The sequence below is a fragment of the Protopterus annectens genome, chromosome 7.part0 (assembly GCF_019279795.1).
Source record: "Protopterus annectens isolate FY-2018-M chromosome 7.part0, PAN1.0, whole genome shotgun sequence".
NCBI lineage: Eukaryota > Metazoa > Chordata > Ceratodontiformes > Protopteridae > Protopterus > Protopterus annectens.
Window position 1 is genome coordinate 1,055,092,840 of NC_056739.1, and position 16,342 is coordinate 1,055,109,181.

At 42.8% G+C, this 16,342-nt stretch overlaps 1 protein-coding gene across 3 annotated transcripts in view; it reads right to left on the reverse strand.

Moving 5' to 3' along the window:
* The window catches only part of BORCS6 (BLOC-1 related complex subunit 6), a 464,581-nt gene that overhangs the window by 94,914 nt on the left and 353,325 nt on the right, over window positions 1-16,342 (reverse strand). For 2 of the 3 annotated variants that reach the window (XM_044077608.1, XM_044077606.1), the window contains exon 4: window positions 5,139-5,293. In XM_044077608.1, coding sequence (XP_043933543.1) covers window positions 5,139-5,293 — 155 coding nt within the window. The remainder of the gene's footprint in view (window positions 1-5,138; window positions 5,294-16,342) is intronic. The other variant, XM_044077607.1, reaches the window with a different exon arrangement.

A 16,342-nucleotide genomic window follows, 5' to 3' on the forward strand; every position in this document is an offset into this window, starting at 1 on the left:
AGAATGCATTTTTTTTTAAACAGACATACCTATAATGGTACAGAAAAAAAAATACCCAAACTGGTAAAAGAAGAAAAGGGGAAGATGATACCAGCAATGGCATCAAAGACCATCAATGGTAACAAGAAAGAGAGGATGCCTGTTACCAATGATGGTAATAACAGTAACTGTAAGGCAAAAGGGGTGGACAGATATAGTCAGAAAGCAGTCATACACTCAAAAACAAGGTAGCAAAACTATCCAGTAAAAGAAATAGAGATTTTTAATCAAACTGTTAGAAATGACAATGAAAAAAGAAAATTTAAAGCACTTAGCTGAGAGCATCGGCTGACAAGTCCAATTTTCTATGTGGCAAATGAGCTCTGGGGTAATGGGAAGAGAGGCATTGTGGGTAGAGCCTTAGCTCGAGAGTTTTTGGCTGGCGTGATCTGTGTATAATGGCCCAGTCAGTTCAGAGAGGTCAGAACTGAACCCATCAGTCAAAAATGAATGAAGATTGACATCAGATGGACAGTTTTCCAAGTACACAGAATTTGAGAGAGACAGAAGATGGTTGTTCAAAGGGAGGTGATGTAATATTTTCTAGCACAAAATGGAGATCCCAAGGGGTACAGATGGAATTCCTGCTGGGGTTAATATACAGAACTCCCCTGAGGAAAAGCCTGACTTCTGCTCTAACCATTAGATGAGGGTCAAGAGATGCAGGCAGGCATTGATGGCAGATAGGTAAACTTTTATAGAATAGTAGGCCAAACCTGATCAAAGCAGTTCACAAAGATATTGCAGTACAGCAGGAACCTGTAATAAAGTGCGTGTCCTGACTATGTTTGTGGCACCAATAGGAAAACCTTTTCCATTCAGCAGTGCAAGATTTTGTAGTAGTGGGACTCCTGGCTTCTTGTAGCACTTGAACAACCTTTCTAGTGAAGAGGCGTCTTTGAGGAATTAAAATCTTATCATCCATAGGGTCAAGTTGAGACAGTGAAGACATGGGTGGAGAAGCAATTTTTTTTTTGAGTGATCAGGTCCAGTAGTAGAGGTATTTTCCCTTTGACAGGTAAAATAACTGAGGAAACCAATGTTGCCCCGGCCAAAAGCGTACCAGTAAAAGGATCCTGGGTGATTCCTTTTATGTCTTGAGAAGAATTTTTGGAAGAGGCAATGGAGGAAAGGCATACAGGAATTTCCCTGTCTACTAGAAGGAGAAGGCATTTGTCCTCCAGGCTGTGGGAAAAGGGTCCCTGGTGCAAAACTAGAGGAGCTGATGGTTGTTTGTTGATGCCAAGAGATCTGAGGAGTGTCCCACTGAAGAATGATAAACTGAAAATCTATCTGTTTAGTGACCTTTCGTGGAGGTCTTCCAGGGAGCGGCTTAGGGAGTCTGCCAGCACACTGTCCTGAGAAGGAATGTAGGTGGTTGCGAGTGTGACGTCCATCTAGGTGGATAAGCTCCATGCCTCCTGTGCTAACCTGCACAGCTGGTAAGACGTTGTGCCTCCTGGTCTGTTTACGTACCATAGGACTGTGGTGTTGTCTGTCTACACTATGAGTGAGCTGGGTCTCCACAGGTGGGCAAAAGTCTGAAATGATTGTAGAAGAGCCCTCATTTCCCTCAGATTTACATGTTCCTTCAGGAACTGAGGTTGCCATCTACTCTGCACTAGGTGTGATCCTGTCTATACCCCCATGACTCATCCGAGGCCTCTGTGCGAACCTGCTAAAAAGGAGTAGGTGGTCTGAAAGGAAGTCCTGGTTGGGGTGCACTGTCCCTTCCACCAAAGCAGCTTTAGTTTGAGTAAAGGGAGGAGGGGGACTCAGGTGTCCAAGGGATGACAGTGCTGGGACCACACAGACTTAGGGTATCACTGGATTTTCCTCATGTGAAGACTTGCCAGAAGAAGCATAGGAATGGGGCTGCCATAAACCAAACGTTCTTAGCATCTCCCTTGCTGAGCAATGTGTTGTAGAGGAAGAGCTCTTGGAAAAAGTTGGACAGACTGTGTACCTTCTCCTGGGGGAGGAAGGCATGCATTTACTATATCCAGTGTCTGCAACCCAGGAAAACCAGGTCCTATGTAGGAACCATGTGAGATTTTTTTGTAGTTTATAGCAAATCCCAGATCTGACAAGAGGTGGAGGGTGAAGTGTTGATGCTGAAAAACCTCTGGCGAGAGAGCCAAAATTAACAGGTCATCCTGGTAGGAGAAAAATCTAATTCCCTGAGTGCGACAGAAAGTACTACTGGAGCTAGACACTTTGTGAATACCCTTGTTGCTGTGGAAAGGTTAAAAGGCAGAACAGAGCATTAAACTGAAAATGCAAGGATCCAGAGAAAAAAAAACGGAAGAAGTTCCTGCAAGGACACAGAGATGAGTATGTGTAAGTAGACATCTTCAGTTCCAGGGACACTAGGAAATCCTGGGGAGAATGAAAGGCAGAAGAGTGTGAAGAAACAGCAGTTTAAAAGATGGTTCTTCAAGACGGTGTTTAGGAGAGAAAGATCTAGGATGGGTCTCCACTGTCCTTCCTTCCTTGGCACTAGAAAAATTCTGGAGTAAATACTTTTCCTATGAAGTCCTTTGGGATCTGCTTGATGGTGCCCTGATTCAGGAGGTCTTGAATAATGGGACAAGAAGGCACAGTTGGTTGCGAGGAGGACATCGCATGCCTTTCAGAGGAGAATAGCATAAATGCCCTTGATGATGGACAGGACATATTTGTCTATGGTAAAAGCTTCCCATTAAGCCAGTGAAAGTGACTGTCTTTGGGAAAGAGGAATAATGGGGGCTAAGGGCAGGGGAAGGGGTGCTGAAAAGGTAGTCACTGTTTTTTGTTTCCAAAGGTAGGCTTCCCAGATGCAGGTTTCCTATGGTGTTTGTCAGAGTACCTTTTCCTATGTTTTTTCCCTTGGTTTCGGATTTGTCCTAGGATCCCTTTTAAGGAAAGGGGTAGCTTTAGATGGAAAATTCCTATGGTAGCTAGGAACTGAGGAGAGTTGAATATGTCTGCAGTCTTTCATAGTCTCAAGATAGTCTTGGAAAGATTTGAACAGACTTGCAGCCAGAGGACTAAACAGTAATTCTTTGGCCAAGGGCGAGTCTAAAAGTTTTGATTTGAAATCCTCAGGAATAGGCTGACTACACAGTCATGCATATCTGTGGATAACAGACCTAGTAGCAGCTGCCCTACAAGAAACATCTACAGCATCGTTACTGCATGTAATGCTGTGTCTTGCTATTTCAGTGGCCTAGAAAAGACGATTCTGTATTTGTTGCTTTGAATTTGCCATAAGAAGGTCCAGCACAACTTTGTTCAAGGACTGCAGGACAGAACTCAAGTATTTACTTATTTGAGTCTGGTAGTTAATTGTCCTAAAAGCAAGGGTAGAAGAGGTGTATACTTTTTTTCCCAAATATATCCCACAGCCCTACTATCTTTGTCTGTAGGTAAGGCATTAGCATTGGGTAAAAGCTTAGAGGGCTTATTTGAAATGAGAGATACTGCAGAGGGGTCTGGCACAGGGTTCTTGTAAAAGTACTTTAGGGCATCAGGCACTAGGAGCTAGTGGTCAAGAGTCAGGTGCTGAAAAGGTGGAATGAAAGGTTTCCTGAAAAGCCTCAAGTATAGGAGGGACTGGAGAAGGGGCAGGAGAACACATTTCCAAAAGGCTGCAATACCTCTTCTGATCAGAGATCAGAGTAGACATCTATTCAAAATGTTTCATCATGTTTTGCATAGTCTCTCCCCAAAGGAAGCTTCCTCAATAGAGGAATCTGGAGATAAAAAAATCATAGTCTTTTTCTTTGTCAGAAAAAGACGATACTAAAGCAGTTTTTCAAGAGTAGCCTGTGGTTGTGGAGACCCAAAGGAGAGAGGTTTCAAGGCCATGAGCTTTGAGCAACCGCTGTGAGACATCTACCTACTCTTTTCCCTAACTGCTGATAGAGATGACATGTGACTAGTCTTATGTCTTCTTGGGCATGATGTCAGCCTGTATGAGACACAGAGGTTTGGAACAATGTCTAACCTCTATTAATGTACCTGGAATCTTTTCCCTGACATTTGAGGAATGCCATGTGTGCCTTTCGAAATTATTAGTGGTTCACTGGACATACTTGCAGTCTGCAAAGTCCTCAGGAGCCATACAGGCCACTGACAGGGTCTTGGTAGTGGGCAACTGAGAGGTAACCTGATATACTGCGGGTTCTGCAACTTCATTGGGTATGTTGCAGTCTGAAACTTTGGACTACATAACTTTCCTAGGCCTCTTAAGCTTCTTCTCATGCAGGAGAGAGATGCCCAGGGATGTGGATTCCACCATTTTGGACTGGGCCAGACATTTAAGATGCTGACTCTCTAGAAAGGTGTTGACAGAGGAAAGCCTTAACCTAAAGGCTTTTGGGAATTAACAACTGACAGATGGGGCAAGATTTGTGATAGTGTACTGGGCCTAAGCAGAACAGACACTTGTCATGCAAGTCCTTGTATGGAATCTGCCTACCACAGTGGCACTTACCCTCCTAGCTGACATCTAACAATTCAAGCAAAATTAGCAAAAGCAAAAAGGAATGTTTCCAGTGGGGCACACATCTGAAAAATGAACAAGTGAAAAGTAATCATTCCAATGACCAAATAAGATGGCTGCGCAACCTGCATTCAGGCTGGTAGCGAGACAGTCTGAGGATCTACATTCATACATCCATCTATATACTCCTACACTTATGAGCTGAGTTCATGCAGATGTACGACCTCAGGAATGTAAAGCTTTTATACCCCAGCTGGACGTTAGCGGTGACAACCCATATGTCAGGAATACTGCAACTGTGATATCAGTCAGGACATAAGGCTTTATTCTCTTGAACTAGAAGTCTTGCATACAGAGTGCCTTCCAATCCAATGTTACTAAGAGCACAAGCACGGTACACAGAACACTAGAGAGCTCATATGGACAGACTGTAACTTTGTAATCAACTTCAAATCCAGTACTTCCATTACAGATGCTTAATCCATGGTGATAAAGGCAAGGTAAATTCAAAGAAGACATACAACAGGTGATGAAGGTCAGTAGAATGGGGGCAAAAATACAAGTTAAGACAGAACATAAAACACAACATTAACTACAATACAGTCGGACTTACATTTTGAATTATGCTGTTCAAGCTTTTCAACATGTAATCTACTTTCTGTGCTACATCCTGTGACATAACATCCAGATCTTTCAGGACACCAGGATCTATTGGTGGGATATCTGCAGTTTTCCTTGAAACACCTTGGATTCGACTACTGTTGTCTACTAAAAAGAAAAGCAGTGACAGTAAGTCAAACAACAAACATAATTCAGGCAGTCATAACAGTGCTTTGTAAATGATGCTTTGGCCATGCGAGAAGCACTATTAACAACACAGAAATCTTCAGGTAATTACACTACTACATTAATAATGAAGTATATTTCTGGAGACTGTAAGCCACTTAATTTTGCAATTTTTATTTTGAAAATATTCAAAAAATGTACAGTTGTGTACACTTATAAATGTAGATGTTCGAGTGTATTCACTGTTGCAGTCATTACATTTGGGTAATCTGCTGGCAGGTTGCCCTCAGTCGGCCTGAATAACAAAGTCTTGGGTCCTGCATCGGTTGCTGTCTCCTCTTCCATGACGTCAGGTCGTCAGGGGTATAAAACATGCAGCCAATGCCATTTTGTGGCATACTCACCAGAAGAGTAGATGACTGAATGTCACCATCTTCAGAATGTCAGCTGGATTATGCAGTACACTTGAACCTTCTGCCTTGAAAAAAATTTCTGCATGTAATATATGAAACACAGCTCAGGGGGCGTGAATGGCTTTCCAGAAACAATTCATGAAAGCACAATCCAGCCCCCCCCCCGTGAGGTTCTATCTAGAAGCAGATGCCATTAAAGCTCCCAAACTCAACAAAATACAAACATGCTAAAAAAAAAAAAAAAATTTAAATGGTTTATGTCAAAAGGACATTTTTTACCACCTCCTTAGCTGTAGTGACAGAGGCAGAGGTTTGTTACCTCTCTAAAATCATCACCACAGTGTCAAGGTGTGGGACAACGGGCACCATGAAAATATCCATCATGAAAGACATATGTTGTACAAAATGGGCTTCCATCATGTTTTATCTTTCTGCAGTTACATCCATAATCCATCAAACTGTCCAAATACAGGTAAGACAAGGTAATGAACGTTGCAGACGGCATTCATACATCTCAGCCACTGCGCTAAGTTATCTATCACACTGCCATGGTGCAGACTGCGAACTTAACTAAGCCAATTATCAACAATGAAGAGTCTTTTGAGAAAGAGCTGTAACTAAAATCTATGAGAATTACCTTCATGTAATTTTGGAATACATAAAAATGTCACTACGAGACTTCGTTTCAAACCAGTTCAATGTTAATGGTCGATAAGCAGACTGCTTACTGTAACTACATTGTTAATGCCTGAAAATGATAATCAAATAATGTAAATATGCTACCCTTCTGAAAAAAGGCATAGCCAGAAATATTACCATAACATAAACAGACATCTACCATGAGACAAAATACAGACGTCATGGAGAATTCAACAGAATGAAGATGGAGCACTAATGCACAAGAACCTGTACAGTTCATCGGAAAGACTGCAAGCCATATTATAAAAAAATAAAATACATAAAAAGCAGACCAAACAAAATATCAAAGTCTAAGGGCCAAGAAGAGCAATCAGAAATATCTCAAGCAGTCCTGAAAAAAAAATTCCATGAAAATTACAACAGTTAGTAGTTGCAGAGACAGATTACCAAAGTTAGAGCACCAGATAATGCTGTAGTACAGAAAGAAATATTGCAATAGCAAGGTAGGATTTTCACTGTGGTTACAGGCATCAAATTCTCCAAATATGGGGAAGATTTCTACGGAAACAAGGTACAGCTATAGATGACTTCAGATTTAAAAACAATTTTAAGGATTAAAAAGCTGCATCATTAACATACCAAATGTTTTCATTTTGATGTAAATTGCTCATTGTAAATCTAGTATAGGGTGAAGCCTAGTTTAGAGCACTAAGATTATTTTTTTAAACACCATTACATTTCTATGTTGTAGATAATGACACAGATGAACCTACAATAACAGAAAACAAAACAAACCATATTAAATATTTTTCATTTTCATGTATTATATGTAAAGGTTTTCTTTTTTAACAATTATAATTCACTCCAACATTACATGAATTGCTCAATTCTTGCCTTCACTTAAACCTCACTCCTCCTCCTCCGAAATATTATTCCTGCATGTATTACTCCCACACATTGCATTTATTTCTATGTAGTTTCCTCCTTTCATTTTCTAAAGATACCACCACTGGTTATTTTATCTCTTTTACAATACTTGGTACTTCAACTACAGTGGATTTAGAATTTGATCTCCATTTTATAGCACTTGCTTTTTGGCAACCAACTGCATTAAACTTAAGGCCTTACTATGTCCACTCAATACAGATCTTATACCCCCGCAGAAAATTTCCTTAGTTTAAATCATTTGTCCCCCTCCCAACATTTCTGACAAAGTACTTCTAAGCGAGAAGTGTAACTTAATTCATGCTATCATGCAAATATATGTATCTTCTGGTTTGAAGGGGCATGTGAAATAAGCAGGTATACAGCTTTAAGGCTAATGATGTTATACACTAAGTGAATTTTGTAGTAGTCTTTCTGTAAAAAAAAAAAAACTGCATTAAGCTGAAATAAACGTGACCGATTCTTATTTCATAAAGACTGTCAAAACTTCCAGTAAATCTTACAGCATGTAAAATGTAAACTGTGTAAAATATACCATTGCTTTAGGGTTACCACCTGTCCCACTTTACGGGGGACAGTCCCTCTTTGGGCAGTTGTGTCCTGCAAAAAAATTGTAAAAATGGCAAATGCCCTGAGATTTTAGGACAAAAATATTTCTTATATTTTATGCAGTAGTAGCATAAAACAGTTACTCTGTATCTGAAACACCTAAATTTTATAAGAAACAGAATAAGCAACTAAAATGCTACAAGAATAAGCTTTTATTTAGGCAAAAAAGTGAAGTTCTGTCCTTTGTACTGACCGTAGGTATGTTTCAGACTGCAAAATCTGACATTTGTACCAAAAATGTCCCACTTTGGGCATTTGAAAATGTGGCAACCCTACATTGCTTTCAATGAAAATGTAGCACAGCTGTTGATTGAAACTGGTTTCTCAAATGTGCATACATTTGCAGTGCTTAAAGGAAAACTCCACACTCCAATGTTATCAACCATTTCTCAGAGTTATTTTCCTCTTTATAATTCTGCCCAAATGCTGAAACATTCAACACTTTTCAATCTTTCTTTTCCACTTGTTTCCCCTGACACAGATTACAAAGGTCCCAGAATTTTTCCCTATTCAAATCTCATGTTACTTCAGGAAGAAATCTGCCTCAGCTTGCATGACCTTTGCAAGAAACTAGAAATTCTGTAGTTCTTAAGAGTTGTCACCCACAGTGTTACATCATGATGCTGTCTTGTAAAGGGCTATAATCAGCTAAGGGGAAGCTACCTTTCCAAAGAGTTAATTAGTGGGCAACTCTTCATATGAAGAAGGGATGAGTTATACTGCATAAACAGACTGATAAATACCCACAACGTTTTTGGCCAGTGAAGCACTGGTTTTCATAGGTTGGTACTAGGCTATCGGCCCTAGGGCCTATACAAGCCTAGCCATAACAATTCCCTGGATATTTCTTCCAACAATATTTACTTCCCTGGACCCCTGTCTAGCAGGGAGACTGACGTGATCCCCGGGTGAATTACCTATCTCCCATCTCCCTTTTATTTAAATAGCCATAAAATTAGGAGCAGTAACAAATGTATGTGTAGGTAGTCTTTTTCACCATGATTGGTGCTTAGAAATGCCAAGTTTCAATCAGTCCTGAAAGAACAAAGCTGGAATACTTTCATATCCTGTAAGTGCCTAAGAGAGTGAGGGTGCACAGGTTTGAAATTTTTACTGTGACAGATGGATAATTACATGGTGATGGTTATATTACATAAAACTGCAGCTTCAAGTTGAAAATAGCTGATACTGAAAGAAAAAAGTAAAAGGAGTGCGAGGCTGCATAACATCAATTCACAGATGCCTACAACAATCGGAGCGTGGCTTCAATGTAGACGTGCTGACAGCAGTGTTTAAGTCTTAAACATAGCACTGAGAAAAAGTGGTACTTTACCACACTCCAGGATTATTGTTAGAATGTTACTAATCATATACATGTCCATGTAATGCTAAGCACACATTTGTATTTCAATACAGGAGGAAAAATGTCATTAACACAGATTAAAGAACAGAAGACTGTCCTTATTTTGCCAGCGTGCGACTGGAAGGAAGTGCTGCATTGTACTGCTAGATAACATGACTGGGTTCAGAAAAAGGAACATCCTTTTGGGCAAATACAGTACATTTCTAGGTCTACAACATTTAGGATTGAAATGCATGTTTTCCCACAGTAAAACACTGAAAAATAGAAGTGGTTTGCTTCTTTTTCATAAGCTTTTTGACATAGCAACTGCCAGTTACATATGTTTGAGCGAAAATCCTGCAGTAGACTCAACATCGACACAGAGAGGTCTGTCAGTGCTAGCACAGCTGCAAAATATCAGTCCTGGAAAACACTAGAATTTAGTTATTTTATTTTGTTGAGACTTTAAAAGCACTACGAAAAGTCTAGCAGCAGATCACTTACCATCACAAATAAAAAGAAGGGTACTTGCGTATTATCGCAACCAGACTTATAAAGTGCAATAATTTGTCTATTTTCGGCAGAAACACATTGCCTAACCTAAAAAGGGGTCTGTAAAGATGTCGCCAGCAGTTTGTCACAGTGGGAATGAGGCAGGCAGAGCAGAAATGTTGTAAGTTTGTACTTCTGGTTGATGCGGCTTATTTCTTCCGCAACTCCGCAGTGGTCCACATCCTTGCAATTCCTGCATTCTTCATTACCCTGTTAGCTACGGGGAATTGACTCAGGAAATGCACACTGAGGTTTTCGGGGACAGTAGTCAGCAAAAGCGAAGGTGCCTGTAAGGAGCAGTGAATAACAGCTCATTGCTTGATCGGGGAGTGATGGCTTTCTCCGCAGTGGCAGACTGTTTTAAAAAGGTCGCATTCTTGCTTATGGATCATGACCGTTTCCAATGCACATGATTATATGTATACTAACACTTTGAAATAAATAGGTTTGATTGCTTTTTAAGGACAGAACAGCTGTTTTCAAGTCCTTTGTCATACACAGATAGTAAATACAGTTATAGAGAAAAGAGGCAGGGACAGTTGTCAGTAAAACTCCACCAATATAACCACACTTTTAAATCAGTACTTCTGAGTCGCAACTGCATTAACGTGCCTTCTGAGAGTCTGAACTGTAAACAGGGGTATGTAACAAATCAGATACTTGCAAAAGGACCTTTCTAAAGAAGGGGGTCAGTTTATGTTAACGAGCCATGGTCCTGACTCCTTGTCTGGATGGAAATGTGGTGACTTTGCATGACTTGTCACATTAACGACTACAGACAGACAAGCAGCAGTCAGGTGTATAGGTTGGCCAGGGACATTACCAGGCAAGAGGAATTCTACTGTTATTCCGCTTCCTGTGTGCAAAATTTTCTGACACTATAATATGTAAACATTTTACACACCCCTTGATAGGTGAACATACATGCTCTTTCTTGACAAAGTGCTGGCGACATCTTTACAGACCTCTTTTTATGTTAGGCAACGTGTTTCTGCCGAAAATAGACAAATTATCGCACTTTATAAATCTGGTTGCGATAATACACAAGTACCAAAAGAAGTTATGCACTTACCATAACGTTCCATGTGAGTTGTTCATCTCGTCTTCATTCTTTACTGATGGGTTCGGTAGCGATCCCTCGGCTCCGATACAGCCAATTGCAAAGCTTGAGGTCTTCAAATAGTTTGAGGCCAAGTCCCTATCCCATGATGCACCTGGAGATACCTCAGATCTTGTTTGCTGCGTATAATGATACCATACGTCATTCTTTCACTCCCAAGAGAAAGGTATAGAAGGATTGAGTAACCAGGATGGATTCAGCATCTCGTTCATCTATCAGCTCAGGAGGGGGTAGGAGGGAGGGACGTAAGAATGAAGACGAGATGAACAACTCACATGGAACGTTATGGTAAGTACATAACTTCTTTATGTGAAATTGTTCAATCTCGCTGTTCATTCTTTACTGATGGGTAGCGTCCCAAGCACCATCAATCTTGGGTGGCTCACAGGAGCATATTTCTCAAGACCGTGGATCCAAAGGAGGCCCTGTCCCCGGAGGCCTTGTCAATTTTGTAATGAGTGCTAAAGGTATGAGGTTTTGACCAAGTGGCTGCTGCACAAAAGTTATCAATAGGAAGCCTGGCAGAAAAAGGCAGATGAAGTAGAAACTGAGTCAGCTTTAATCTTGTGTCGCAAAGGATACTGGCAGCTAAATAAGCAAAGCTGATACATTCAGATAACCATTTAGACAGAGCTGTTTTAGCCACTGGTCTACCTTTCCTGGAGTCCAAGAATGAAACAAAACATTGGTGTGATTTCCTGAAATCTTTTGTTCTATCCAAATAAAATCTGAGCTGTCTGTTAACATCAAGCTTGTGCAGCATATACTCTAAATTGTTTGAATGGTTGGAGAAGAAGACTGGCAAATCAATAATCTGGTTAAAATTGGTTTCAGTGCAAACTTTGGGCAAAAATGAGGGGTTTGTTCTAAGAGAGACTCTTGTCAGCATGGAACATCAAATAAGAAGGCTTGATGGATAAAACCCGAAGCTCTGACACTCTGCGGGCAGAAATAATAGCTGCCAGAAAAATGGTCTTTCATGATAATAATTTTAGGTCACAAGAGGAAGCTGGTTCAAATGGTGGTAGAATTATCCGGGAAAGCATAACATTTAGATTCCATTTAGAATAGGGAGATTTCACAGGTGGTCTAATATGAAAAGTCCCTTTGAGAAAGGCTTTGGATAACTTGTGGGACATTATATTCAGCCCTTCAAATCCAAGATGAAAGAAATAGTAGCCAACTGAAAACGAACTGTCACTGCTGCGGCTCCTTTGTTAAAAAGCGTAGTTAAGAACTCTAAAATGGAGGCCATAGGGGCTTGGTAAGGATCAATATTATTTTTAGAGGCCCATATAGAAAATTTTTTTCCATTTGCTAAGATTTAGCTTCCTAGCAGAAGATTTATGAGAAGACAAAAGGATCTGTTTTGTCTCATAGGAGAGGTTATGGAACCTGGCTATGATGGGAACTGAAGCAGCCAAGCTGTCAGCTTCAGGGACCGCAGAGAGGGATGATAATCCCCCGATGAGAGCGTCAGAAGGTCCAGAACTGGGTCCAGAATCCAAGGATCCTCCAAAAGATGAAGTCACAGGAAGGGGAACCAAATCTGACGAGGCCAATGGGGAGCTATTAGAATGATGGTTCTTCCCAGAGATTTTGCTTTATGTAGAACCTTGGGTATCAACGGGATTGGTGGAAATGCATAGAGGAGACCGGAGGCCAATCCTGTACGAGTGCGTCACTTGGGGCTTCTCCCGGAGGGGGAATCAGGACAAAGTAGCTTCTGCATTTCGTGTTCATGTGACTGGCAAAAAGGTAGCAGCAAGGCTGGGCCCATCTGCAGAATATCTTGTCCACCATTTCTTTCTTGAGGGACCACTCGTGGGGCAACAAGAAGGCCCTGCTGAGCTTGTCTGCTATCACGTTGGACTTCCCCAGGATGTGCGCTGCCAACAGAAAGTGCTGGGTGGAAGCATCCCACTGCCATACTCTGAGGGCCTCTCGACAAAGGGGGTAAGACCTGGTTCCTCCTTGCTTGTTCAAATACCAGACCACCGACATGTTGTCTGTCTGAATCACAATCTTACCCAGAGGAAGAAAGCCCTGAAAGTACTGTAACGCCAGAAGTACCGCTCTCGTCTCCAAGACATTGATGTGCAGATGTGTCCCTTGTTCGGTCCATGTACCTTGGGCTGTCTTTCCCTGAATATGCCCACCCTAACGGTGGTGCAGCGGTAGCGTTGTCGCCTCACAGCAAGAGGTTCTCCCGTTTGATTCTCGGCTGGAGCGCCTTCTGTGTGGAGTCTGCATGTCCTCCCTGCGGTTGAGTGGCATTCGAAAGACATGCGTGAATGGGCATCGGGCTGGCACCTCGGCACCATAAAAATCGACTGCCAATCATTAGCGGACCGGAGTTCCACTGTGACGACCCCTAACTGGGAAAAGCCGAAAGAAAACAACATCAGGGAAGTGTCCGTGGTCACTGTGGCCGCAAGCGGGAGTAGCACAAATGTGAGTCCTATCGTGACATGAAGTGAGGTCAACCACCACTGAAGGTCCTTTTTGCAGGAATATGTGATCATAGTGTGAGACATGGGAAGATCTTGGTAAGAATACTGACTGAACAACAGCCATTGTAGTATCCGCATGTGCATACAAGCTAGTGGTATGGCTAGAATTGCTGCTGCCATCATGCCCAATAATTACAGAACTTCTGATGCTGGTGCTCTGTCTTTTGATATCAGAGTGCCGACATGCTGACGAAGGACTCTTTCTATTGGAAACCTTAGTGTGGTGGTGGTGTCCAACTCTGCCCCGATAAAAACAATATGCTGCGATGGCGACAAGGTAGATTTTTCTGAGCTGATTGTAATGCCCAGATGATTGCAGAGTGACAGAGTGGACTCCCTGGCCTGAATGAGTTGATGCCTGGTGGTGGCAGTAAGGAGCCAATCGTCTAGGTACGGAAACACCTGGAATCCTAGATGTCTCAGGTGATCCACTGCCACTGCCATGCATTTGGTGAACACTCTGGGGGCTGTAATGAGACCAAAGGGCAGGGCTCGAAACTGATAATGATTGGCACCCTGGATGGTCTGGCTATTTGTATGTGATAGTACGCATCCTTGAGATCTATTAAGCACATCCAATTGTCCTTCCCTAAGAAGGGAAGTATAGACTGAAGCATGACCATCAGAAACTTCTCTTTCTATACGTATTGGTTCAGTTTGTTGAGGTCCAATATGGGTCTCCAGTCCCCTGTCTTCTTTGGAACCAAAAAGAATCTTGAGTAAGTTTCGGATCCTGTCTGGTTTGCTGGGACTGGTTGGATGACTCTTTCTTAGGAACGTCTGGACCTCTATTGTTGCCTGTTCCCTGTAACTGGGTGGAACGTCTGGGACATTTCTTATGATTGGAGGGAGTGTGGTGAATGGAATGAAGTATCCTGTGGAAATTATACTTTGTACCCAGCTGTCTTTTCTTAATTTGAGCCAGGCGTCTGGGTACAAAGTTAAGCAACCCCCGACTGCCTCCAGAGCAGGACAGTTGGGCCTCATCTCAGGAGCATTGATAGGGCTTCCCAGAGAAGTGATCTCAGTCACCCTGGTGTTGCGGACCCCCTCTGCCACGAGGGCAGTGTCTTCCATTATTGCCACCTCCTCTGCCCCTGGAAGGCGGTTCACCACATGTTATGAAAGGCTCCTTGGGCTTTTCGGAATCACATTTTTCCTCTCCTTTGACTTTTAGGGTAGGGTCGGGTAAGGGTGGAAAAACATACCCCAAAGGCAGACAGAGTCTTTCTGTCCTGTTCACACCTGGTTAAGGTTTCCTTCATTTTAGGTCCGGAAAGGGACGAGCCATCAAAGGGAGTGTTCACGAAGGATGACTTGAAGGGCTCTGCGAAGGAACACAGGTGCATCCAGGAATGTCTTCTAAAAGCAACTCCTGTACCCGCTGCCCTAATCGTTCCATCAGCTGCATAAGAGATGAGGCGCATGGAAGAGTTGACAATAGAATTGAGGGTAACAAGCAGGGCAGCAACTTTGTCGGAAGCTCCTGCAGCTACTGTACCCTGAAGAGCATCTTCTACCTCCTTAAGGAGATCTCTTTGTAACCTAGTAAAATGCGTTAAATAGTTTAGCGAACGAAGAGCAAGGTTGCTGAACTAAACATGTCCTTCCAATATCTATCCATAATCCTGGAGTCTTTGTTAGGAGGATGGATAGACAAGGAAGTCTCAGACATTTCCTTTTTGGTGGCTGCCGCCACCACCATGGCATCAAATGGAAAACCTTTTGTTAAAAATGTTTTGTCAAGGGGGGCAGAAATTAATTTATTAGGCCTTCTAGGGACAGGCTCCATAGTATCTGGAGACTTCCACGCCCTTCATGAGACCAGCTGCATCAGCTCATCGAAGGGCGGAGACACCCAAGAAGTGGATGGTTGAGACCCGAAAGCCTTCAGGAGAACTGACTCATCCTCAGTAGGGCTTTTGGACTGCCAGTCACCCGTCTGCCTAAGGATCTCGAGTAGCTCAGCGAATGAGATATCCTCAGAGTGGGACTGACTGTGGGACCCTTCTGACTCATCTAAGTTAGTATCAGATGTTAGAGACTCCTGTGGGGAGTCTAGATGTTTTCTCTTACACAATCTCTTCCTGGGAACCTTATCAGTGGGAACTTCTGGTGAGGTCTCAGAAAAGCAGGGGCCACCCAATGGGGTTTCCTGAGGCTCTGGGTCTCTGCGCTTGGTCAGGATGTGTGAGCCAGGAGCAGACACAGGTGCTTTAGGGGAGAAGGAAGGCAGACCTGAGATCGAGGATGTCCTGGGATACATGACTCTCCTCATGGCATCAAAAGCACCTCTGCTCCGATGAGGAGCAGATGGATCAGGAGAAACAGACGACACCCCCGGCACCAGGACAATGGGCTCTGAGCCCAAGGTAGGAGCCAAGCTCATCGGAGCCAATGACCCGAGAAGCAAAGCCGGTACCGACAAGTCGGTCAGACTGTCCTCCCCGGACAAGACCAGAGAGTGTCGGCTCCTAGAGTCCATGATAGGCACCGAAGACATCAGAGTGCACGGAGCCGAAGACACTGGAGCAGGGGTCGGATCAGAGGGTTCCACTAACATCAAGTCTGCCTCCTACGGCTCCGAAGGACCAGCATGGCTCGGAGGAGGAATAATTAGAGTTGGTGCAAGGGTCTTCGACTCCGAAGCCACTTGGGTCGAAGCTGATAACATTTTTGTTAAGGCCAGTGCCAATAACAACTTCTGCACCACACGATCCACATACAGATCTGACAGTTTGATAGAGGATCGAGAGGAGCTTACCGAAGGTGGTACCGAATGGAGAAGTGAACTCATGTGCACTTCGGACACCGGTTCCAAGACTGGGGACTTTTTCGATTTCTTCGAGTCCAATGCCTTGGAAGACTTTGAGGACTTGCTGGATCCATCTGGGTCAC